Source organism: Prunus persica, chromosome G7, assembly GCF_000346465.2.
Source record: "Prunus persica cultivar Lovell chromosome G7, Prunus_persica_NCBIv2, whole genome shotgun sequence".
Lineage (NCBI taxonomy): Eukaryota > Viridiplantae > Streptophyta > Magnoliopsida > Rosales > Rosaceae > Prunus > Prunus persica.
In genome coordinates, this window is record NC_034015.1 from 9,716,767 (window position 1) to 9,740,381 (window position 23,615).

The 23,615-nt window shown below is 36.1% G+C and overlaps 2 protein-coding genes across 2 annotated transcripts in view; both read right to left on the reverse strand.

Moving 5' to 3' along the window:
* LOC18771418 (tryptophan--tRNA ligase, cytoplasmic) lies at positions 7,759-12,670 on the reverse strand. The gene is made up of 12 exons (XM_007204274.2): positions 11,888-12,670; positions 11,667-11,786; positions 11,331-11,516; positions 10,834-10,885; positions 10,679-10,744; positions 10,416-10,502; positions 9,896-9,988; positions 9,286-9,366; positions 8,877-8,948; positions 8,564-8,632; positions 8,351-8,461; positions 7,759-8,163 (listed from the first exon to the last, which is right to left on the reverse strand). The coding sequence occupies exons 1-12, from the start codon at positions 12,100-12,102 to the stop codon at positions 8,113-8,115; spliced, it is 1,203 nt and encodes a 400-aa protein (XP_007204336.1). The 5' UTR covers positions 12,103-12,670; the 3' UTR covers positions 7,759-8,112.
* LOC18771352 (ABC transporter A family member 1) overlaps positions 15,447-23,615 on the reverse strand; it is a 28,007-nt gene continuing 19,838 nt past the window's right edge. The window contains exons 30-40 of the mRNA XM_007202995.2: positions 22,869-23,129; positions 22,630-22,765; positions 22,116-22,195; positions 21,716-21,823; positions 21,328-21,478; positions 20,096-20,232; positions 19,928-20,002; positions 19,506-19,809; positions 17,182-17,315; positions 16,050-16,108; positions 15,447-15,969 (exon numbers count right to left, since the gene is read on the reverse strand). Of these exons, the coding sequence (XP_007203057.1) occupies positions 15,888-15,969; positions 16,050-16,108; positions 17,182-17,315; positions 19,506-19,809; positions 19,928-20,002; positions 20,096-20,232; positions 21,328-21,478; positions 21,716-21,823; positions 22,116-22,195; positions 22,630-22,765; positions 22,869-23,129 (1,527 nt within the window). The 3' untranslated portion in view covers positions 15,447-15,887. The remainder of the gene's footprint in view (positions 15,970-16,049; positions 16,109-17,181; positions 17,316-19,505; positions 19,810-19,927; positions 20,003-20,095; positions 20,233-21,327; positions 21,479-21,715; positions 21,824-22,115; positions 22,196-22,629; positions 22,766-22,868; positions 23,130-23,615) is intronic.

Here is a 23,615-nt window from a genome sequence, read left to right on the forward strand (position 1 = left end):
CCAACTTGGTAAGTGAGTCACAAAACACTCTTCCACGTACAGCTTTTGTTAAGACATCCACCAATTGATCTTTTGATTTTACGAAGGGTACACAGATGATCTTATTCTCAATTTTTTCTTTGATGAAATGTCTATCCACCTCAACATGTTTGGTTCGATCATGTTGAACTGGATTATGAGGAATATCGATAGCTGACTTGTTGTCATAATGTAACTCCATTGGCTTTTCTGGTTTGAAACCCAATTCTGTCAAGAGTCTTCTGATCCATAATAATTCACAGACTCCTTGAGTCATTCCTCTATATTCTGCTTCTACACTAGACCTAGAAACCACATTTTATTTTTCACTCCACCAAGTGACAAGGTTACCTCCAACAAATGTAAAGTAACCCGATGTAGAGGGTCTATCTGTAATGGAACCAGCCCAGTCAGCATCTGTATATCCAATAACTTCAGTATTTCCATTCTTGGAGAACATTAGTCCATTTCCAGGGGCTGACTTTAAGTAGCTTAAGATTCGATCAACTACATTCCTATGAGAAACACTGGGAGAATGCATAATTGACTAACCACACTTACAGCGTATGCAATATCTGGTCTTGTGTGTGCCAAATATATCAACCTTCTAACAAGGCGCTGGTATTGTTCCTTACTAGTGAGCACCCAGTCCATGTCATCACACAACTAGTGATTCATCTTATTGGGTGTGTCAACAAGCTTGCATGGAAGCATTTCTGTGTCAGTGAGTAAATCCATCACATACTTCTTTGAGACATAAATATACCAGTTTTTGACTTCGCTACTTCAATTCCAATGAAGTATTTCAAAGCTCATAAATCCTTCATCTCAAATTCCTGAGACATATACTTATGTAGCTTTTGTTGCTCTCATGTATTGTTCCCAGTTACGACCATGTCATCCACAAAAATAATTAATGTAGTGATTTTTCCTCCATCATGCTTCAAGAATATGGTATGGTCTGAATTACTTTGAGTGTATCCAAAAAATTTCATGGACTTAGTAAATCTGCCAAACCATGCCCTGGGAAATTGTTTTAATCCGTATAATGATTTTCTAAGCTTGCAAATGTGATTTTTCTTATCATGAGCTATATTACATCATTGTGGTAAATCCATGTATACCTCTTCTTTCAAGTCTCTGTGTAAAAAGACATTTTTAATATCAAACTAATGTAGTGGCCAATCTAGATTTGCTGTTAGAGACAGTAGGACTTTGATAGTGTTGATCTTGGCTACTAGGCAAAGGTCTCTTGGTAATCCACCACATATCTCTGTGTGTACCCATTTGCCACTAATTTAGCTTTATATATTTCAATGGATCCATTTGTTTTGAGTTTTATAGTATAGATCCACCTGCATCCCATTGTCTTCTTTCTGTGAAGTAAAGGCACGAGCTCCCATATGGCACTCTTCTGGAGGGCTCGCATTTCTTCATTCATGGCTTTTTTCCATTTTGAGTCTTCTAATGCTTCATTCAAACTATTTGGGACAAATATATTGGCCAACTGCTTCACAAAGTATACATGTAACTGTGCTAATCTGCTTAGAGATACATAATTATTAATGCAGTATTTCCCTTTAGCTTTAAGATCTGCTTCATACCAAACTCGAGGTTTACAATAGTTCTTTCTTTCTGGAAGCTTATATCTGTATCCTTTATGCTTTTTGAAATCAAATCATCATGATATATTTCATTAGCATTATCAGTTTCAGGAGGAGATGTGACCTGAGTTACTTCCTCATAAGGTGATTGGTGTGGTACTAGAGCTGAAGGCGAGTCGGGAGCGAGCAAAATCTCATAAAACAGTTCAACTTCCTCCTCCTGATTTTGGTAGAGTGGAGTCAACTGGTCGTTTTTCACTAGCGACATAGGCTCAATGTTTGGCAAAAGAGCACAAAGTAACTGGTCATTTGGACATAATGGCTCTGCCTGTGAGGCAATAAAGAGGGGCGAACGGTCGTTTTTAAGGGGCGACCTATCGCTTTTATGCTGAATCTATTCCCTTGTGAAAAAAGTCCAGAAAATTCGGGGAGTTTAGTTTTAGATTCTCCTTCTGTGCTTTTGAAAAATATATGTTGTGTTCCAGGAACACTACATCCATGGAGGTATATACCTTATGACTTAGAGGGTGATAACATTGGTAGCTTTTCTGATGAAGGGCATAGCCAATGAAAACACATATTTCTGCGCAGGGATCCAATTTGTTGCATTGGTGATCATGTAAGTATACGAATACAACACAGCCGAAAATTCGTGGTTCACAGTTTGGGGTGGGAGGTATTTGGAGATGGTGGTGAAGTGTTTGAAGAGGAGTTTGGAAATTCAAGATACTTGAGGGAATCCTATTTATAAGGTAAGCTGCAGAGAAGACGGCATCGCCCTAAAAAGATCGAGGCATGTTGGCACCAAATAAAGTTGCACAAATGACTTCCAACAACTGTCGGTTCTTTCGCTTAGCCACCCTATTTTGTTGAGGAGTATATGGACACGAGCATTGATGTATGATGCCATGATCTTGTAAGAATTTTTTGAGATCATGATTAAGAAATTCTCCGCCATTGTCATAACGGAGAACATGTATTTGGGCACGAAACTGAGTTGCCACTATTTTATGGAAATGTTCAAACGTTAAACTGACTTCCCCTTTGGTTTTGAGAAGGGAAACCCAGGTCATTCGGGTGCAGTCATCAGTGAAAGTAACAAACCATCGAGCTCCAATCAGAGTAGCGATTTGAGCAAGCCCCCAAACATCAGAATGAATAAGGGAGAAGATAACCAAACTTTTATTTGTACTTAAGGGGAACGGAACACGATGACTCTTAGCCAATTCACACGTATCACACTGAAAGCTGGAAACATCAAAACTGAAAAATAATGATGGAAACAAGTTCTTCAGATAACCTAACGAGGCATGCCCAAGACGTTTATATCTTAACCAGACTTTGTCTCTTTGCCTCTCAGAACTAGCTCCACTGGTTGTGAAAGCTTGACCAACCTTGGTCTCACTATCCGGTGTCTAGTCCAAGTAGTAGAGTTTACCCCACCTAGTACCACAACCAATCTTCTTTCCCATGAGGATGTCTTGAAAAACACAATGATTCAACCAAAATGTTGCAGTACACCCCAAAGTAGTAGTAAGTTGTGCAACAAACAAGAAGTTATGGTCCAATAAGGGAACAAGCAATACAGAATCCAGATGTATGGAGTTAGAGAGAGATATAGAGCCTTCCCTCAACCACAAGGGATAAGGTACCATTAGCATTTGACACCAACGACTGAGTGGTTGATTTACAACTAATAAGTTGCTTAAGATCAAATGTCATGTAATCCGTAGCACCCAAGTCAATAATCCAGTGGGACTTGGAGAAGACGTATGAAAATCAGAAACTTTGGTGGTGGCGATAGAAGCACGAGCCCGGATAGTTGGTTCAGCGGAGTGACCGCATACTTTTGTGAGTCTACAAGGAAGGAGTGAATCATAGGGGGTCTTGACATCGCAGCGGAAGTAAGAGTTGATATGAGTGTGTGCTTGCAGTTAAGGAGTTAAGTTGAGAATTTGAGGAATTTGATGTATGGATTTGATTTAGGGATTTGATTTAAGAGGTATGTGTTTAAGGAGTTTGATAAGAGGATTTGATTTGAGAGGTAAGGAATTTGATTTAGAGTTTGGGTTTGAATTTGAGGTATGATTTGAAGGATTAGAGACAACCTAGAATCGATTGCTCTGATACCATACTAAAATATGAATATGGTTTGAATATTTTAGGTTAATTGTATTCTTCTTCATATGGATGTATATATAGGAGTTTATGTAAGTGCTTTACAAGGAAATCAATACAGTAATCAATTAAGAGATCAATTAGGAGAATATCTCCTAATTATACAAGGGTTATGTCAACTATATAAAATAAGAAAGTAAATCCCTTAATTAATCAAGGAAACAAATCTCCTTGATTAATTAGGATAGCTCACATCAACAGCCTATGTTGAAGAAGATTAGGTCACTGAGGACCAATTTGAGGAGGACGGCAGACAAGTCGAAAAGATGGGTGAAGCGACACCTTTTATTTTTAAAGATGTTTGTTAAGCTTTTTTGGGGAGAGAGAGGAAAAGGGTGTTGTCAGGGTGTCTTTGAGCCATATCATATATACGTGCCTTTTGTATATTTTTGTGTTGTCGATCTATTTTTTATTTTCTATGTAGGGGTGCTCTTCTTGGGTGCTCATGGCTAACGAGCAACCTATTTTTTTCTCTTTGTAGATTTCGACATTTCTTGTCTTTTTGCCTTCGGTCCTTTTATCCTCACATTACCTCAGTGGGGGGAGTTTGCTCGCTTTTGTTTATGCTTGCCAAGAGCTTTTCTTGGAAAGATCCACCACTTGTGAGTTATTTATTTTAGGGTTAATTACAGTTTGGTACCATGATCTCTTATCTTTAAGGCATGTTTGTCGTGCACTCTCAATTTTAACAATAAAATAGTGTATATTTGTAAAATTTTTGCAATATGGCTTTGCCGTTATAATGTTAAAGAATCTGTTAAGTGATGACATAGCATATGTGGGAACCCACTTATTTAAAATTTAAAATGATTATAATATTAATAAAACATAAATAAAAACTAATTAAAGTTCAGAAAAAGATTTATAATAAAACAAAAATCCTATCAGCTACCTTCTTCCCCGACCCCAAACCCTAGGCCCTCCACCCGACAGCCTCAGTTCGACCACCAAGAACTGCCCAACCACCAAGACAGAAGGCGCCACCACTGTTAAATGAAGAACCATCACCACCCATCACTCCTACTCTCAATTTTTAGTATTTTTTTAGATTTTAAAAAAAAAAATTTCATTGCTGACGTCAGCAAACCCAAGCAACAGCCCATGCTATTCTTGCCTTTGGGCTAGCCCAGGCTTGTGAAGTCCACAAACTACCCTGGCTGCATTTGCCTACTGGAAACACTTTTTAGGCCTACGGCCCCCCTTGTCCAGGCAAAAGGTTGCCCGCTGGAACTGCTCTAAAGGTGAGAGCTCAAGGTACTAAACTGTAATTAACCCTTTATTTTCTATGTAGCATTTTTAGGGCTTTTAGTCGTGGATGTCCTTTGCATATGTTTCAGAGGAGCAATCCAGAAGCGTCCCGTTACTTATGTGTTTGCTTTAGGGATTTGTTCCTCTTCTTTTCTGTTGTCTTTCTAGAGCGATCAAGGGATATGTTTCCCTCATTTTACTTGGTTTTGGAGAAAGAGAAAGGAGCACACACAACAAATGAAAAAGAAAACTGAAACACTTTCAAGTTGTTTAAAAAAATAAGGGTCTCATTTTTTTCTTGGAGACTTTAAATACCATAACTTGATTAAACATAATTCAAATTTAATTTTTCTTTTGCAGAATTTATAAATAATGAAGTGTATTTGTCGAAAGCACTAGTTTTTAGTTACTATTCAAACAATTTGATTAAGTTATACCTCTATTTTTATCATTAATTGACCTCGAAGGTGTAAAGTAGCTTTGGATTTAAAATGTTGAGAAAATAGTTATATATGCCTCTACTGTTACCCTTGTCCCAATTTTTTTAAGTTAATTGCACCTTGTACATGGTACCAAATTGCCAGTAGTAGTCTAGGGAAAGTAAAACAAAGTTCTACCTGAAAGCAGAAAGATAAACACACTTTTTTGAAAACATGACAGTTTTTAGTATTGGTGGCGGTTTTGGACCTTTTGCGACGACAGTAATGCCTCAGATAGGAAAAAAGTCTTTAGCATAGAAAAAGCCGTCGCTAGGCGTCGCTAATAAAACCTTTGGGTGCTGCTGTTGCTAAGTAATGCTACACTTACCACATTTTTATCTCACATTTCTATATCACATGATGTGGCATGTCCATATCATATGTCACATCAATTAAATCAAAGAAGTGTATTTTAATAAGGAAATTTTAATTAACAGTTTTTTTTAAGTGTTAATAAATTATAAAAGAAAAGAAAATATTAAATAATTTTAATTGATGTGGTTGTCCACCTCAACTGCCACATAAAGTGGTATGGGAATGTGGTATACAAATGTCGTAAGAATAGCATTGTTCTTTAACTTAATGATTATTTGGTTAAAACCAAAACAAAAACAAACAAAAAAGGCCAATTCTAATGGAATTAAAATGGGCATTGCACAAGGACCCACTAGTGTAGTGGTTTGGAGTATTTACTCCCTCAGGCAAGGTCCTGGGTTCGAGTCCTAGCATCCGTGTTGTGTGTGTGAGTTTAATATGCTATCACCCCTTTCAATAGGAAAGGAACTCAAAAAAAAAAAAAAAAAAAAAAGGGCATTGCACGTTTTGCTCTTTTTATAGGGTGTTTTATCTTTTGATTCGAAGAGCCCCAAATTTTTTTTCATAGATGTTCTATTTTGCTTTTTGGGTATGGCCTCACCTTTTGGTTCCCCAATTTATTGTAGTGATTCCCTCCAAAATGTTGATCTTTAAATAAGTCATCATTAATTGTCCATTTATAATGGGATTCATTTTCATATTTAATTGTTTTATTATAGGTTTTGATTATGTGTTTAAACGTCTGGGTCATGCTTGCAAAAAAAAAAAATAATGAGATTTTGATGATATTCATATGTTTATATTCAATGTAATATAGAAATAATGAAAAATAGGTTTGTTATTTTGTAATATGTTTTTAATTTATAGAAAGTGTTAAAAAAAAAAATTCTATTACAAAGTAACATACCTATTTTCTTACATAATAGGTACAAAAAATTCATTCATCTCCGCACGTGCATCACATTCTAAAGAATGATTTGATCAACCACCTTTGGAAATGGCAAGGAGAGGGGCAATGAGCCACTTGTTTAAATTTATGTAATATGTTTTCATTTATGTTGTGTGTTTAATTTATGTTATTGTTATTGCACTTATGAAAGTTGTTCTTCTTATTCATTCATGAAACCCCAAAATGCATAAATTTATCAGTGAAACCTTAAAATATAAAACTTCATTCATAAAACTCTAAAATGCGAAAATTCATCAGTGAAACCTTAAAATGCAACAATTCAATCATGAAACCTCAAAATGCAAACATTCATCACTGAACCTTAAATGCAAAAAGCATTGTGTTTTTTTATATAAAGAATGATACTGGTAATTTAGGAGATGGTTAATTGTTTTATTAGTCCTTGAACTTAGACCCGATTTGTATTTGAGTCCCTCAATTTCCAAAATCATTCATGTGGTCCTTTAACTTCACTTTCGTTAGGACAAATGGTCCTGTCATCAATTTTGTTAACTTTTTCTGTAAAATGCAAGGGCTAAATAGTTTTTTTATATTAAAACAATGGATAAAAAATCACATCTTTAAAATAACAATAAAAGAAAATCAAATTAAAAACCCCAAAAAAAAAAAATTTCAAGTTTAGGGGGGAGTAGAAATCGAGATAGAGGGGGAGAGAGAGTTTATTTTTAATTTTTTATTCATATTTTAATCAATTTAATACAAAAATACCATTTTGCCCTTACATTTAATAAAAAAGTTCAATAGCAGGATCATTTGTCCTAACGAAACTGAAGTTGAAGGGCCACGGGAACGATTTTGAAAATTGAATGACTCAAATGCAAATCGGGTTTAAATTCATGAGCTAATAAAACGATTAACGCTTTAGGAAATGATCAGTTGCAGTTTTTCGAATGGATTCTACAATTGAAAATTCTGCTCCAATTGAGAGTTGATGGAGATGGTAACATTAACAATTATAACTTTGCTCACTCACAACTGCTTCATCTCTTACATTAACCTGACAATAGATGTGAAAATACAGCTATCATCAAAAAATATCCGCAGATACAGCACTTCAGGGCACAATATCATACAAAACCAAACTTAAAACCATTGCGCTCAGCTCAAATTGAGTTTCAATTAATGACTCTTACAAAAATATTGTCGTAGAAACCTTCACAACTTTTGTGTTTGAGCATCAACAACGAATATGACTAAATCTAAATTTGAAGAGTACTATCCAGACTAACAGATCATTAACAAAAAAAATTGTAAGATAAATATGCATGGATGTGTGTGTAGATTTCTCTCTGCCTCAACTTTAGTTGAACATATTGGGTAGGGGCCTCACTGCCATAAATGCACCCACCATCTGAAAAATATGCAAAAACATTCATCAACCCTTCTAAGTCATAACTGAGATTTCATATAATTCAAAATGTTTGTTTTCAATGCCATGTGCCAACAAGCATCTTTCAAAATCTATATGGGTGGTCAGAATCAGCCCAGTGACAAATAACATTCTATAGAATGATCAATGCTTAGCCCCAAAAGCTTACCTCATCAGTCACAGCAGCCCTAGCCCTACGATGTCTTTCAACTAGTTCAGTCAAAACCTGAATAAGTAGTTGCTTAACTTCACCTGTTAGCATGCGTCCTGCACCATACTCCTAATAGTACCCGAAGTGAATTAGCAAAACAAGAAGGCATCATTTGTACTAATAAAAAAAATATTGATTAAAAAAACAAGTTCATTAGGATACCACTCTCACCTTCCTTATCTCTTCAAGTTTAGCGTCATCATCCAGGAAAAAACTGAGATATTTGAATGGTATATCTACCTGAATAATGTCCAGAAGATAAAATCATACCTCAATAAGTTAAAAGGCACGAAGTACTGACCGACAAATCGTATAAGACATGAATCAAATTGGCATGTAAGTGCAGACAGATAAGCAGAATTGTTTTTCTTGCTTGGACAATCTATAATGAGAAGGGAAGGTAGTAGATCCAGCAACAATAACACTCTCAAACCAATTGGGGAGGACAAATTTCTATTACTAACATGTGAAACAATTCAAATACCTCGAGATTTGCTCCAAGTTCTCTATGTTTCTCTATTGAATCTTGTCCACCAGAAAATGCATACCTGTTTATCTGCACATGCACACAAATTCTTTATTTTGTTAATCCTGAAGAATTTTTCGACCATTTGGACTGTGATTTCAGGTAGAAAAATTTGGCACTGCGAAACTACAGTTTGGTGGTGTGGGAAAGCTAAGACGAGTAGATGGTGGTTTCGGAAAGGGAAGACAGCTATTTGAAGAAATAGAGAAGCATGTTTTTCACTGGGAGTTTAAAAGGTTACACTTTGAACCTTGCATCAATTAAAGACTTTGGCCCTAGAATAAGAGAACATCGATAATGATTGTGCAAGAGTCTTAGTGAATAGAAAGGTTGTACAAATAAAACCACAGCAACAGCAAACGCAAACCTTGTTCTTAATTTCCTTTGCAGAATCAGTTACATAAATGGCAGAATTTGGATCACTGGCCGACATTTTACCGGTCTCTCCCTGCAAGTATCCACATTCCAGGAAATATATCAGCACTCACATGCATACCACATCATCCAATTTTTGCATGACCAGTTTAGCCGGCAATTACTTCTTTTGAAAGCTGAATATTCATATTACAATAATCAACTTTTGTGTTATTAATTATGGTCCTTGTGCACTCCCTGTGAACAATGATATATTCATGTTTATGTGTGTGCGAATGCATACAGGTAGTGTCTCCAAAGTCCACATTAGGGCTTAAACGTATCAGACAACATCAAAATTTAGCACCCCCCACCGGAAAACATTGGTCATATGAAACATATGTGGAATAATTTAAGTCTCTAGTGCAAAATCATTGGTCAAATAAAAGAAAAAAATCAGAGAAATAAACAGCCAACCAAATACAGAAGGTCAGATTCTGCATAAAAATTATCAACTAAATTCAGCTGGCTAATTTAAATATTGCATCTTTCTTATCCCTTTTAAAAATTTAGGAACCAATTTAAGTAGCACACATGTATTATGTGCCAAAACCATAAAGTACCTGCATGGCAGGGAAGAAAGAAGACTCAATCAATGCAGGTTTCTGGTATCCAATCCGTGGAGCGACATCTCGTGTCATTCTAAAATAAGGATCCTGGACAAATCGCAAACAAATATAACATGGTATTAGTAAATAAAACAAAATAAGAAAAACAGCATTCACTAAAACAAATAAGCACACAAAGTTACTAAAACTGTAATTATCCCTCTCTCCATGTTTCATCCTCTCAAAAGGTGTTACTTTTAAAGGTGAGGTGGTTCCCTACAATTTAGGCAGGCAAAAGAAAACCAATAACCCTCATATTTCATATCATATAAAAAAGGGAAAAAAAAATCTCCCAAAAACTAACCAATATATGTTCTCCTGAATAGTAACAGAACTTGCCCAATAACATAAATTTACTGTACACTGCTATCATGGGCATATAAACTATACCTATCTATAAAAACTGAAAAAACTTGACCACTTTCCATCATTAGTTAACAATTCATGCTCTGAGAATTATTCCTATCATTTATACCTGGTCAATCGCGCATGGAATTAAGCAACGAAGATTGTCTTGACCACCGAAAAGATGTGGAAAGGAACTTGGAAATGATGGAACTGCCTGCATTAACACATAACCACATTGAATCTCCTTAATATGACTTACAAGAGGTGATGTTTTATGAAATTATAAAAATAGAACAGATATTAGCTTCACTATTTTCATGGAACTAATCAGAAACAAGTAACAAAAATTACAGGATTCACTATCATACGCAGCATAGCCAAGGAAAATACCTGCACAGGTGGAAAACTAACTTTTCCAATATGATCTTCACCAGTGAAACCAAAAATTCCAACAACCTGGATAGATGATTACAAAAACTTGAATAAGGAGGTACACCAAATATCTATAAAAAATAATGCTCCGTAGGGAAAAGATTGTAAATCACCTTATTATATGTGACACACTTTCCAACCTTCACCATGTTCTTGTAAAAGGCACTGCATAGAAAATTAAACACAAAATCAGTCAACAAGTGTTACAACACACTCTTACATACGGTATTCATGAATAATAGAATCACGCCCCTGTCAAAGTTTGAAAACAGAAGGTTCCCCATCGAAGCTTGTCAAGCAGTTTGCATATCATAAGGTGATCACTTGGTGGAACATCCAACATTAACTTTAAATTCACGAGGCCCTTTGACGTAAATTCATTAAGAAACTAAGGATTTTAAAGCCAACAAGATTTTCCTATTAAAAAAAACAAGAGGCTTGCATTGAATCCCAAAATCTCAAACCCCTAACTTAGGCAGAAAAGTAAATGAAGGCTTGCATAGCACACTCTAGGCCATTGATAAAAAATTGAAACACAAACTGAACAACATGTCAACATGCAGAAGTATTAAATTAGTAATGGAGTTAAACGTACATATGTGTTACTTACCCACCAACATAATCAAAATCAGAGAAAATGAAGGTTCTTGTTACGTCAAAACCACAAGCAATAATGTCCTTGGCATTCTCCCTGGCAAGTCTCTGGCTCTCTTCCACAGTCAGATTTTTCCACATGCATTTCTCATCATCAGTAAGTTGAATAACAAGAGGAACCTTGAAGGCCTCTTGCAAATATCTGAAAAAAGCATTCCAGTGATAAAAAGACACTGATTATATATATATATATATATATATATATATACATACATACATATGAGTGTGTACATAGCATCTGTCTGTTAAACCCTGGCCGAAAAAGATAAGCAGAAAGCAAGTTAGGACTTACTTAGTGAACATGAAGGGGATAAGATGACCCAAATGCAATGCCTCAGAGGAAGGTCCTCTTCCTGTGTACAAATAGAACTTCTCTCCTCTCTCATAAGCATCAAGAATTTCACTCAAGTCCCTGCATTCGCATACAGTCCACTATCAACCCCACTTCTGTGTTTTCTTTAAATGTCAAATTTATAATGATTGAAAACCAAAGACAACGAGAGAGAGAGAGACCTGTGGGCGAAGAAGACCCCGCGGCGGAGGAACACGTGGGGAGCACGTGAGGTGAGGCGGTGGATACGGTCGACGAGCGACTGGTCGATCCTCTGACAGCCGAACTGGTCAATGAGCTTATCGTAGTCGATTTTCCCGCCACCTTTGGCCGACACCGTCCACGGATTCACTACCTGCTCCTCTTCACCTTCCCCTTCTCCCTCTCTCTTCTCCATCACTCTCTCTCTCTCCCTCTCTCCTAGTCTCTCTAATCGGCGGCCTATGTTGCAAGAATACGCGGGTCAGGAAAGGTATACTCGTATTGGATACTCCTCCGATACGATACGCCTCCGACACGTATCGGATACTGCAAACGGCTTATCGTGGACTTTTCTGTTATGTTGAACATCCGATAAGTTTCCGATACGCCATGGACACGCGAGCGATACAGTCTAGATAAGGTCAAGGATACGGCGGGGGTTATTTCGCAATACACTTAGCCTCTTCTCCTGGATTCGAAGAGGCTAGGTTTTTACTGGTTTAGGCGGCATCAACAAAAAGAAGGAAGAAGGATTGGAAAGAACTTAGTTGCGCTTGCATCTGCTGCCAATCTCCAGTTGCTGTTGCTCTGTGAAGAAGAATGCGGCTAACTCGTGAAGAAGATGATGTTAGGTACCCTAACTACAATACACACCGTTTTAGAAGAGGCGTGACACAGAGAGAGAAGAAGAACAAGAACAAGAAGAAAAGAGGAGGAGGAGAGGAGGAGGGAGGACGTTTGGGCTAGTGCCTAGGTCTGTTTCACTAATGGGCTAAATTAGTTTTGACAAAAGAAAAGTCCACTATAAGAAGAATGAGAACCAAATTGGGTTATTATAAGTAAGCCAGCCCAGATGCCCAAACTTTTTAGAGATATTTAGTGATATATCTATTTCTAGCACTAATATTATAAATAAATCCTACATAATTGAATTCCTATAAACAAACCCAAAAAAAACCCAAAAAATGATAGCTGGCCTTATTGAATTTAATATTGATTATTAAATTACTTTGATGCCCTATTGAGTGCTTTGGGTATTTTTATGAGATTTTGGGGTTGGGCTTGTTTTAAGAAATTGATGGCAGTTTTGTAATTTATAAGAAGTTAAAAGCTTTTTTGTTATGTTGTAAATGGGCTTTGGGTGTGTTTCTAAAGTCCATTTTATATAGGATATTTTTATAATTTGGGCCCCCATATTGGGTATAATAGTGAATCTCCCAACTTTTTTTTGTTTTTGTTACAACCCAGATGCCCAAACTTTGATAATTTATAAAGAATGGTGATTTTTTCACTTCTCTTTTATTTTTTAATACTTTTTATTATAAATAGAAAACAGCAAAAAAAATTGGTCGTTATTCTTTAATATAATAATGCTTGGGAATATTTATGGAATAACAAAGAAATTGAAAGGGCGACTTGTGGCGGAAAAGTTACTGTAGAAATTTGTATTGATCGTTGATACTTCGCACGTACTTTCGCTTTCGCACTTGCGAGAGGCTTTTTTTTAAATAAAAATTTTAATTTATTTTAGAATTAAAAAAGATAATGAAAACATAAATGTAGATGTGTGAAAACATAAATGTGTTTGTTGAATATATTGAGTGGTGCAGGAGATGAAGCGGTGGCACAATCAACTCGTGCTTGTGGGAAGATGGAGTACATGCGTAATTGCCAAGAGAAGCCTTGCAATGATTTGTGCTGGCAGGCAAAAATATGGCAAGACTGCTGGTGCTGGAGCAGCTCGTGGCCATTGCGGTGGGAATATGCATGTGCCTTTAGCCCTGTGTTTAATCTGCTACACAACCGAACCACGATGTTTGCTTCGCCTATTACCATATTCATTCATCAAGGATGTACAGTGAGCACTGGAGATTGCCACTCTTTGTTGATGATTGTCCTCATCAGAATCAGAATCTTAAAGCATTTGTAATGCCTTACCACGTGAAGCCATTGATAGCTTTAATTTTGAAGCAAAAAGATGAGAATGAAGAAGATGGTGTATTTGGTTGGAAATCCTAACTCTTCTTAAATAGACTTCAGAAAATAGTGACGACAAATCATGATAAGATGTAGGAAGATATTGTGTAAGGTAAAGGATTATTCTAATAGTGGCGTAGCCAGGATTTCACATTAGAGGGGCCCTTCATAAAACTTGTCTTCTCTTCATAATTATTATGAATTTCATATTTTAAATTGATTAAATAATAATTTCATCATCTACACTATTAAAGACTTAGAAATTAATCATTTATATTCCAACAAAGAAAAAATATAGAAAAGTAAAGAGTTCATAAAGCACAATATTAAGGTACCCATCTCATACATTAAAAAAATGTGGAAAATAAAAAATTCATAAAACTTTAAACAAAAAAGGAAAAGAAAGAAAGGTTAAAACTTTAGGAGTTTTTAGTGCAAATGTCATAAACTAACCTAGAAGATTTAAGGAAGATGAGTAGAAGAGAGATCAAGAAATTTTATGGTTAATTTGCAGGCCAAAAGAATCTAATATATTATTTTATTTTAGGATAAATATCCTAAAACGTATCTAATATATTATAATATTATATATCATATATACCAATAGAAGAGGAAAAAATGGAGTGGCGGTTTGGGACCACACTGGTCCCATGCTGGATCCGCCCCTGATTTCGAGTCAGAATATAATGGCAACAAGACAAGAGAGGATGTGAACCATGTCAGATAATAATTCAAGAAAGAGACGAGGGGATAGAGGAAATGCAGATCCTAGTGCTTGTGGGAAGATTGAGTACATGCCTAATTGCCAAGAGAAGCCTTGCAATACTTTGTGCTGGCAAAAATATGGCAAGACTGCTGGAGCAGCTCGTGGCTATTGTGGTAATATGCATGTGCCTTTTCCCCTGTATTTAATCTGCTACTCATCAAGAAGAAAAAAAACAACTAAATTGGTTTTCAAATGCTAAAACTTTATTAATAAAATAATAAAGAATAATGTACAATGTTATTTCTACCAAATAAATAATAATTTGTAATCTTATAGACTTTTCTACCTTTTCTTTTGAGTGATTTTAAAAAACCCATATTTTTAAATCACATTTAGCACTTATGGACCACATTATACTTATGCAGATTCACTTATTAAATCAATTGTCATACCCAATTGTTAATAAACAAAAGGAAAATACTTGGCTCCTTCGATGTAAAGAGTCATTTCTCCTTACTGACAAATCAAAGTCTTACACGTGTGCGAAAAACTTACTTTTGTAATTTTAATAAATTACTTTTGAATGTGTCAGATCGACGTGTAATGAGGAGCCAAGCAATGTCCTAAACGAAACTACCACATAATTATAATGGGGTCATGCTAGGGAGACCAACTTTAGATACCAACTTGTGTACCAACTCTCTAATAGAGGTGGAGCCCACCAATACAATGGGTCCCACACTCTATTAGAGAGTTGGTACACAAGTTGGTATCTAAAGTTGGTCTCCCTAGCATTTTCCATTATAATGTGATCAAGAATGTGATTTGACGGAACAAAAGAGAACTATGGAAGGGTCTGGGCAACTTGAACATCTGATTCCTCAATGGTGAATGTATATGAAACCTCGGGCATTTCATTTCCCCAATGGTGAATGTATATGAAAACTCAAATAAAAGGAACTCTCTATCTTCTACGAGTTCACAACAATATGATTTTTCAAATGCACTTCTGGAACAGAGTCATCTCGCCAATCCTAGACAGGATGCAGGCTGCAAGTCCCAGACCCGTATGATTGATGACAGGTACGATTGTTGACCCATAAGTTTTTTAACAGATTACATTTCCCCAAAGTTAACTTATGTACAATATGCCGTCTCTAATATCTACATAGAGCCTTGTATGGCGGTCTCAACTTTAAAACAAGAGAGCCGCTTGTGCCCGGTGCTTGTGCCGGGTGATGATTTGATGAGTCATGTAAAACTATTTGGATTAGATTTGTCTCAGTAGATGATGGTTCTCATGAGTTTGCTGCAAAATGGTTGAATATGGTTTCCAAAGTGGACTGGCTAATACTGTATTCTGCAATTCCAAGTTTATATCTGAAAAAGAGAGATTATAACCACTGGTCATGTTTGGCAAGAAGGAACACAAACGAACAAAGAAGGTACGACGAATTCACCTGTTCCGTTCAAGGTGTCCAAAGACATCTGCAAGTGAGAGGCCCTGTCCGTATGGCAACTGCAACAAAAGCCAAAAGTTGAGATAAATTACAAAATTTTCTGTGCGCCACCAATACAATGAAAGACATGATAACACATGGTGCTCAAACTCCATGTACGTGCATTTGGAGCCACAGGTAAACCCATTTTCCACATTTTCCCTACTGACCATTCTTAAGTAGAGAGGCTTATTGCCCACCATGGAAATAAGATACCCCTGGAAATAAGATACCCCTGTAATCTACAACAATTAAAAGAGACGTACCTTTTTGCCTCCCACTAACCAAAGATCAACAATTCGGGAAAAAAGAAAACATTTCTAAGTGTAATTTGAAAACATTTCTGAGATGGTAACAGTAAAGGGGAAAAAAGAAGGTAAAAGGCAGGTCTGGTAATAGTATCTGAAAATAACAAAAACAGTAAATATTTAACTGCGAACAAGATTTTGGAATACTAGTTCCACTGCTGATACTACTATACACCCAGTAGAAGATGCAATAACAAGAATCTCCCATTATGCCACAAGTACTGTAAAATCAATGCAAAGGATGCTAACTCTAAAATCAAAAAGGTTTTACAACAACATAACTAAAGCCAAGAGCTTCCCCATTTCCATCTCACAATCCTCTCTCAACCATTCAACCATTCCATCAGCGAGTTCAAGGAAAAAAAAAATTCATTCCATCAATAAACAGACTACTTGGGCACCTGAGTGAATTCGCATACACATCAACCCACCTACCATCAAAGCTATTTTTTATTTCAATATGAGTGGCACGTGCACACATGTGCACAACACACACACACACACACACACACACACACACACACTATTCTTGTTCCTATGTGGCCTACTAATTGGTTGGTTACTGACTCAGTTGAATTGAATCTGGATCTCCTACTTCATTATCATTATAAATATATTGGCTTACTACTGCTCCCAAAAGCTTACATTTCAGCAGGTGGGCCAACCTTCATTCTATAGTTTAGTGCATAGCACTTGGATAACTTAATCCAAACAGATTAAAAAATATATAAATAAATCTTCCACAAGAATTACTATTTGTAACTTTAATTCAAGATACACTTTACCTGATATTTAGCACTCAGGCCATTGAAGCCTTGGAATATTGCACCGGGAAATGATGAGAAGACAAATGAATCAATTGCTGAAAACTTTTCATTGGACAACCACCACTCAGAAAATATTGGCAAAGGTATTCCGCCTGCACAAACTCCAATATTAAGTACAAAAAATGTAGCAAGGTAAAGAAGAAACAATAATTAAATAAATGAGTTACCAATAATGACATTCCAAATAGAATTTAGAGCATCAAATATGTATAAAAATTGTTTGAAGTCCACAATCGATCCCTTTCTTTTTCTTTTTTTCTTTTTGAATAGAAACATTGTATTGATAATCAAGAGGAAAAATCCTCGATCAAACAAGACCACCAAAAATAAAGATTGTCTGACCTACTAAGATTGAAAAAATTCTGTAATTAAAAAACACAAAACTTCAGTAAAATCATCTTAAGACTGCCATCATGTCTCTCATGATGGTAGAGTAGTGATAGTCCTTGAACTGCCCCAAAACCGAAGCCCAAAGGGATGCCCAAAATTTAATTATGTCCCATAATTCCTCAACCCTTACTCCTATATGACCCTGAAAAATTCTTCGATTTCGCTCCATCCAGATATTCCAGAAAATAGCATGAACTAGACAATCGCAAAGGATTCCAGCTCTCTTCCCCTTCCCCGAAACCCTCATATTGATACTAAGGAGCTCAAAACACCCTTTAGGAGTCACCCACTCCACTCCGAGAGCACCCAACATCCTCCACCATAATTTTAGGGAATATGAACAATGAATGAACAAGTGATCAATGTTTTCTGCATTCTCTTTGCAAAGAACACACCAAGAAGGGGATAAGCACATCTTTGGTTGAGTTCTAATTTTTCTATAAGAGCAAGAATCAAAACCAAGAGCACTGACAAAGAGTCTAAATAAGACCCTAAACCCTAAAATAAGAATATCGCATAGTATTAGGAAGTCCTAGTGAAGACATTGAAAAATAACGCAATGTATATCTGGATCTTGTAGACATTGGGTACACTGAACCTTGCTGCACATTGATTAAAGCATTGCCAGAGTAACACAAACCTTTTTTTTTTAATAGAAACATTTAGGGTTTAAGGTTTAGGAAAATTATCCCCGATCATACAACAAAAGGAAAACGGACTCATTAAGCACCAGAATACCTAAAATAAAAAGCAACTAACCTACTATGCCCAAAAATAAATCTGTAATTAGAAAACAACTTATGTAAAATCATCTTAAGACTGCCGCCATATCTCTCATGATGATAGAATAATGATAGTCCTTGAATTGCCCCGAAACCGATGCCCAAAGAGATGCCCAAAATTTAACTCTATCCCATAATTCCTCAACCCTTACTCCTATATGTCCCTCAAAAATTCTTCAATTGCGCTCCATCCAAATATTCCAGAATATAGCGTGAACTAGACAATCTAGTAGGATTCGACCCTCCCTGAAACCACCAACTTGATACTAAGGAACTCAAAACACCCTTTAGGAATCACCCACTCCGCTCCGAGTGCGCACAACATCTTCCACCATAATTTTAGTGTATACGAACAGTGAATGAACAAGTGATCAATGTTTTCTGCACAAACTTCATTAAAACCTATATGAAAACTAATGAAACAAAGAATGATTGCCAACTAAAGCATTAACAAAGAATTTTGTCTGCGTATGCATAAGAATTTTTGTCTGGAGTAGATAGTTACTCTGTCACTTAAATTAAAGTTCTAGAAAAAAGATTAGGAAAAGCAAGCATTTACGAAGAGAGATGCATGGGAATAACTTAGAAACTTCAGGACCTTGATTCAACTTATATATAACAAAGCGATAAAAGATCATAAAGTCTAGTACTGTGGAGACATATGATAATTGTTGAGAGTGTAAATCCCACATCAAGAATGTGAAGCCTTGCACTATGTGCATGCATTCTTAGGCCTCTCCAACCATAGTTATTTTGATTTGGATGCTCTAATTACATGATAGTATCAGAGCCAAGTTTTCTGCGTGTAAGAGAGAGAGAGAGAGAGAGAGAGAGTCTCCAGTTCAGAAGCGGACATGATTCTTTTCCACAATCCTGTTACACTCAACACCTGAAAGTAAAATATAAATCCTAAGCCAGAACAGTTCCTACATCCTAAAGTAATCACCTGTCAGGAAAATAGGGCAAAAAACTTGTATAATCATATGATGTGGTACGCATACAGACATTTAAAGTTACCCATCCAAATTTTCCAAACAAGAAAGAAAATCCCAAAAATTAAAAATTAAACATAAAAGAATACAAATTAATCAATGCATGGTTCATTCATACCATCTCGAACCAACTGCTCAGCTAACTGTTCACCAATCACGCCATCAGAAAGTGGCACTGAAGATATAAGCGACTTTATTCTTTCTTCATTGCCAAGCCATCGTCCAATAATGATTATCATTTCCCGTGACAAGCTAATCTCTGCCACTGATGCATTGTCAGCCACAATGGAGTCAATGGCCCCAATGCAAACTTCGAAACCATCAAGTAAGCTCCTAGGATGAGAAGGAACATATGAAAGCCTTTCTTGAATAACTCGGCAAAGATTTTCCAAGTCCCCAGAGCTGACTTCAAAAGGTTTAACCTAAGAGTACAGAGTTAAAAGTAATTAAAAATTCCCTAAAATATCATTCTACAAAATAATTCTTTCAGACCACCCCACTCTAAAAAGCAAGGGAAGCAAGGAAAAACGAAAGAAATACCTCTAGCTCAAGATGATTTCCAAATCGTGTTTTCAAATGCTGGGGACTACCAATGCATCTTAATCGGCCTCCAACCTTAAAATAAAACATCAAAGTGGTTATACAGTGATATGAACAGTGGCACTAAGTAGTGCTTCAAGTAGACTGGTGAGCAAGGTAAATTGGTACCATTATTCCCATACGGGTGCAAAGAGCTTGAGCTTCATTCATACTATGAGTAGTAAGTATTACTGCTGTCTTTCCTCGTCTGGTTGAGAGACGAGATATCACTTCCCACATGAATCTTTTGGCAATTGGATCCATACCTAATACAATAGTGAGCAAGATTTGTGACTCTATCTCCAAGTAAAACACCAATTAAATATACTTTTTTATGGCGTAGCTAAAGGAATTTATGATTCTCATTAATTAATTGAGAAAAGATTACAGAAGAGTATATAACACCTGTCTACTCTATACAATAGATAAAGCCACCTGTACAGGCTGTTACAACAGCTTTAACTAATTACTTACAAGAGTAACTAATAACAAACTAATCTAATCAGCTAACTACTCTCTTTAGTAGCAACATTTTCAGTATAAACAAAACAAGAAGCAGTCTTGTATATCTTCAGTACATATTGAGGTTGAACAAAAGAACACTTTGACTGCAACTTCATGATCTAGTCTAACAAGATAAAATGTTCTTTTTGCCAACTTATAGGCATGATTTAATGTGTGACCATTGTCCGGTCAGAACCATATTCAAATAAGCACAATGGCATTTATAAGAACTTTTTAATTGTGTCTACTCCAGCAGTGAATGTTATCACCTTGATCCTAATTTAGTATGTGGGACTTTAGTGTTGTATCTCACAATCCATGCCTAGTAGGAGTTTTCTCCACATTTCCTCAAATATAAAGCTTAACTAATGCCTTGGGTATCTTAAGAGTCATTTTCTGACACTTGCGCAGCACAACCCAGATCAACTTTCATGTAGAAGCTTTTCAACCTATTCCTCTGTCAGCAATGGAGCTACCCTGAGACCCCTCATCAACCTCCACTGTAAACAACCATTTTGGATCTATCTTGAAATCCCTAACTAGTTGTTTGCAGCACCTTCTCTCACCCCCTCCTTATATGGCTTACTAATTGCTTCCTGGTGCTTTATTGTTTAATAAAGTTGGTTAAGTAGAGATCTATATCCTTATTCTGTAACCATCTGATGGACAGCATTACTAAGATCACATTAACCACACCACAAATTTTGCTTATCACTTAATTTAGTTAATTTCAGCAGTTCCTTAAAATCTTATGCCACAAATATAAAAGCAGTTTCATCATATAAAAAGGACACAAAAACAAGAAATCTTAAGATGGAAATTGTTTAAGAATTTAGAATGAGAACCAGCAAGTATACCTGTTGATGGCTCATCTAGAATGACTATAGGAGGATCTCCGATCATCGCAATTGCAACAGATAATTTACGCTTGTTTCCCCCACTGAGGGAAAATGATGGTTTGTTGGCATGCTTTAACAAGTCAAACTCCACTAACTTTTCCGTTACAACCTGTCAGGGATTGAGGCTCCACCATTTGAGTGTTTATCAAAATATATATTAGATGTAGAGTGCCAAATTTATTCAAGGTATTTAAACATGCAAAATGTTTGATTCAGAATTTAGCATGATATGGCTTAAATGGACAATTTAAGTCATCACATCTATGCAAATGGATGAAAATTCCGACTTAAATCAGGATGCTAAGAAGAAAATTAAGTTCTACGAACTTTGAACAGATATACATACATCATCTATCTGGTAATCTGGTACTCCCTTTATTGTGGCATAAAGCTCAAGATGCTCTTGAACAGTTAAAAATTCTAACAAAGCATCGAACTGTGGACAAAACCCAATCTGAAATTCAATGATCATTGAAAAAGTTAGCAAGGATCTATCACTATATTGGATGGATAATCAACATTCCACAAAGGAAGAAATAAAAATAAGGATTGTATGTGCAAATATATATAATATGTAGACATATATTATATGGTAATGCCGATGCCTGAAAGCCCTCTTGATCCTGTTGACTCCATTGTATCATCAACATGATTAATGGCCTGGATCGATCTTCTGCCACATCATCATTGACAAGGCACACACACAAACACACACACATACATATATAAAGAAAATCAAGACATACATGTCGACGAGCAGCCTTGGGATTAGAGCATATATCCTTGCCAAATATACAAGCAGTCCCATCAGTTGGAGATTCCTCTCCTGGATGGAAATTGTTCAATCAAAAAGAAGGAACTGATATAATAATTCAATTTTGAGAATATGCTAATTAACAATGCAAAAACACACAAGGCCACAAATTCAATACTACGCAATGCAAAGTCAAAAGTTTTTTACTAGTATTTGTCTGAAATCAAACATTGTCGAGTTCTCATGGAGACCATCATTTTTAATGTAACAAAATAAATTATAAAATTCTTCTTAGCAAAAACTAAAATGCCAAGAAATAGTGACGTATTTTATTATCATGAAATGCAATTAGTTTTTAAGAGGTGGTTCCCTCAGATACCAAACACTAGTTATGGAAGGCATAAGTATGAACTCAAAAAGAAAAAAAGTTGCCCAGATTGTCCATTTTAAATGTTTCAAAAATACAGTAAGTATATCTGATATTCTGGAGTCCAGCTGTTACATACCAGTCAGCATTGACAGAGTTGTGGTCTTTCCAGCTCCATTTGTTCCTAAGAAACCAAAACATTCTCCTTCTTGAACTGCAAAAGTCAATGAATTTACTGCTATTTTTGGACCATGAAGCTTTCCTCCAGGATACACCTGAAAGTTGACATATATTGCTATTATACAATCATACGTCGTAAAGTATAACATACTAAACTAAGAGAACCACTAATATCATTTGAACCATATATAGAAATACCTTCCAAAGATTCCGCAAGTAGATTATGGCATTGTCAATGGAACCTGAAAGTACCCTAGTTCTTTCCGTCTTCACATCTATGTCTTCATCAAGGTCATGAGTGATAACTTCTGAGGAAGATTTCAGAAGGGGTTCTAGATAACTTGAACTGCCTTGACGGGTACTTTTAATACTCTTCCACCATTCCTTCAGCGTGGCTAGTGTCAATTTGTTATAAGGCAAATGTTCAAGCCCAAGTGTCAAAAGGAAGTAGCAAATGCTCTGCACAGATGAGAAATTTGAATAAGATCAGAGTACCCCTATTTTCCACATGAATTAAAGTTCACTTTCAATCTTAATATTAAAATATGTAACAAATAGCAATCCAAGACACAAGATGCTACACCTCTTGCTTTAAATTTTCCATTGATTACAGAGCAGGTGCAGAACATGTAAAAGGTACTTGCCAACCCCAACCCTATCACCGTTACTTTGGATGTATATTGATGCTTGTATAGAGTAGGATTACTAGCTTTCCTTTTCTTGTGTAATTTGTATAGCTATAGATACCTCTTATGGGAGAAGAAAAAAGATACTCTGAAGTATATTTCAATTATTGAAGGTTGTTCACCTCATCTCTAACAGCTTAAGATTTTTGTGTCTAGTGGTATCTAACATGGTATTTAAAGTTGTGAGGGTCAAATGGGCCCAAAAGCACACAATATCTTGCAGATTTGGGGTATTATGTCGTTTGACTGCGTAGCTACA

What these genes read in the sequence shown, in the direction of transcription:
- LOC18771418 (XM_007204274.2), bottom strand. Translation starts at nt 12,102, where the DNA reads ATGGAGAAGAGAGAGGGAGAAGGGGAAGGTGAAGAGGAGCAGGTAGTG. An exon ending in CTTTCTTCCCTGCCATGCAG is followed by an intron (nt 9,367 to 9,895) that starts GTACTTTATGGT and finishes GGATACTTGCAG; the next exon opens with GGAGAGACCGGTAAAATGTC. An exon ending in AACTTGGAGCAAATCTCGAG is followed by an intron (nt 8,633 to 8,876) that starts GTATTTGAATTG and finishes GACATTATTCAG; the next exon opens with GTAGATATACCATTCAAATA.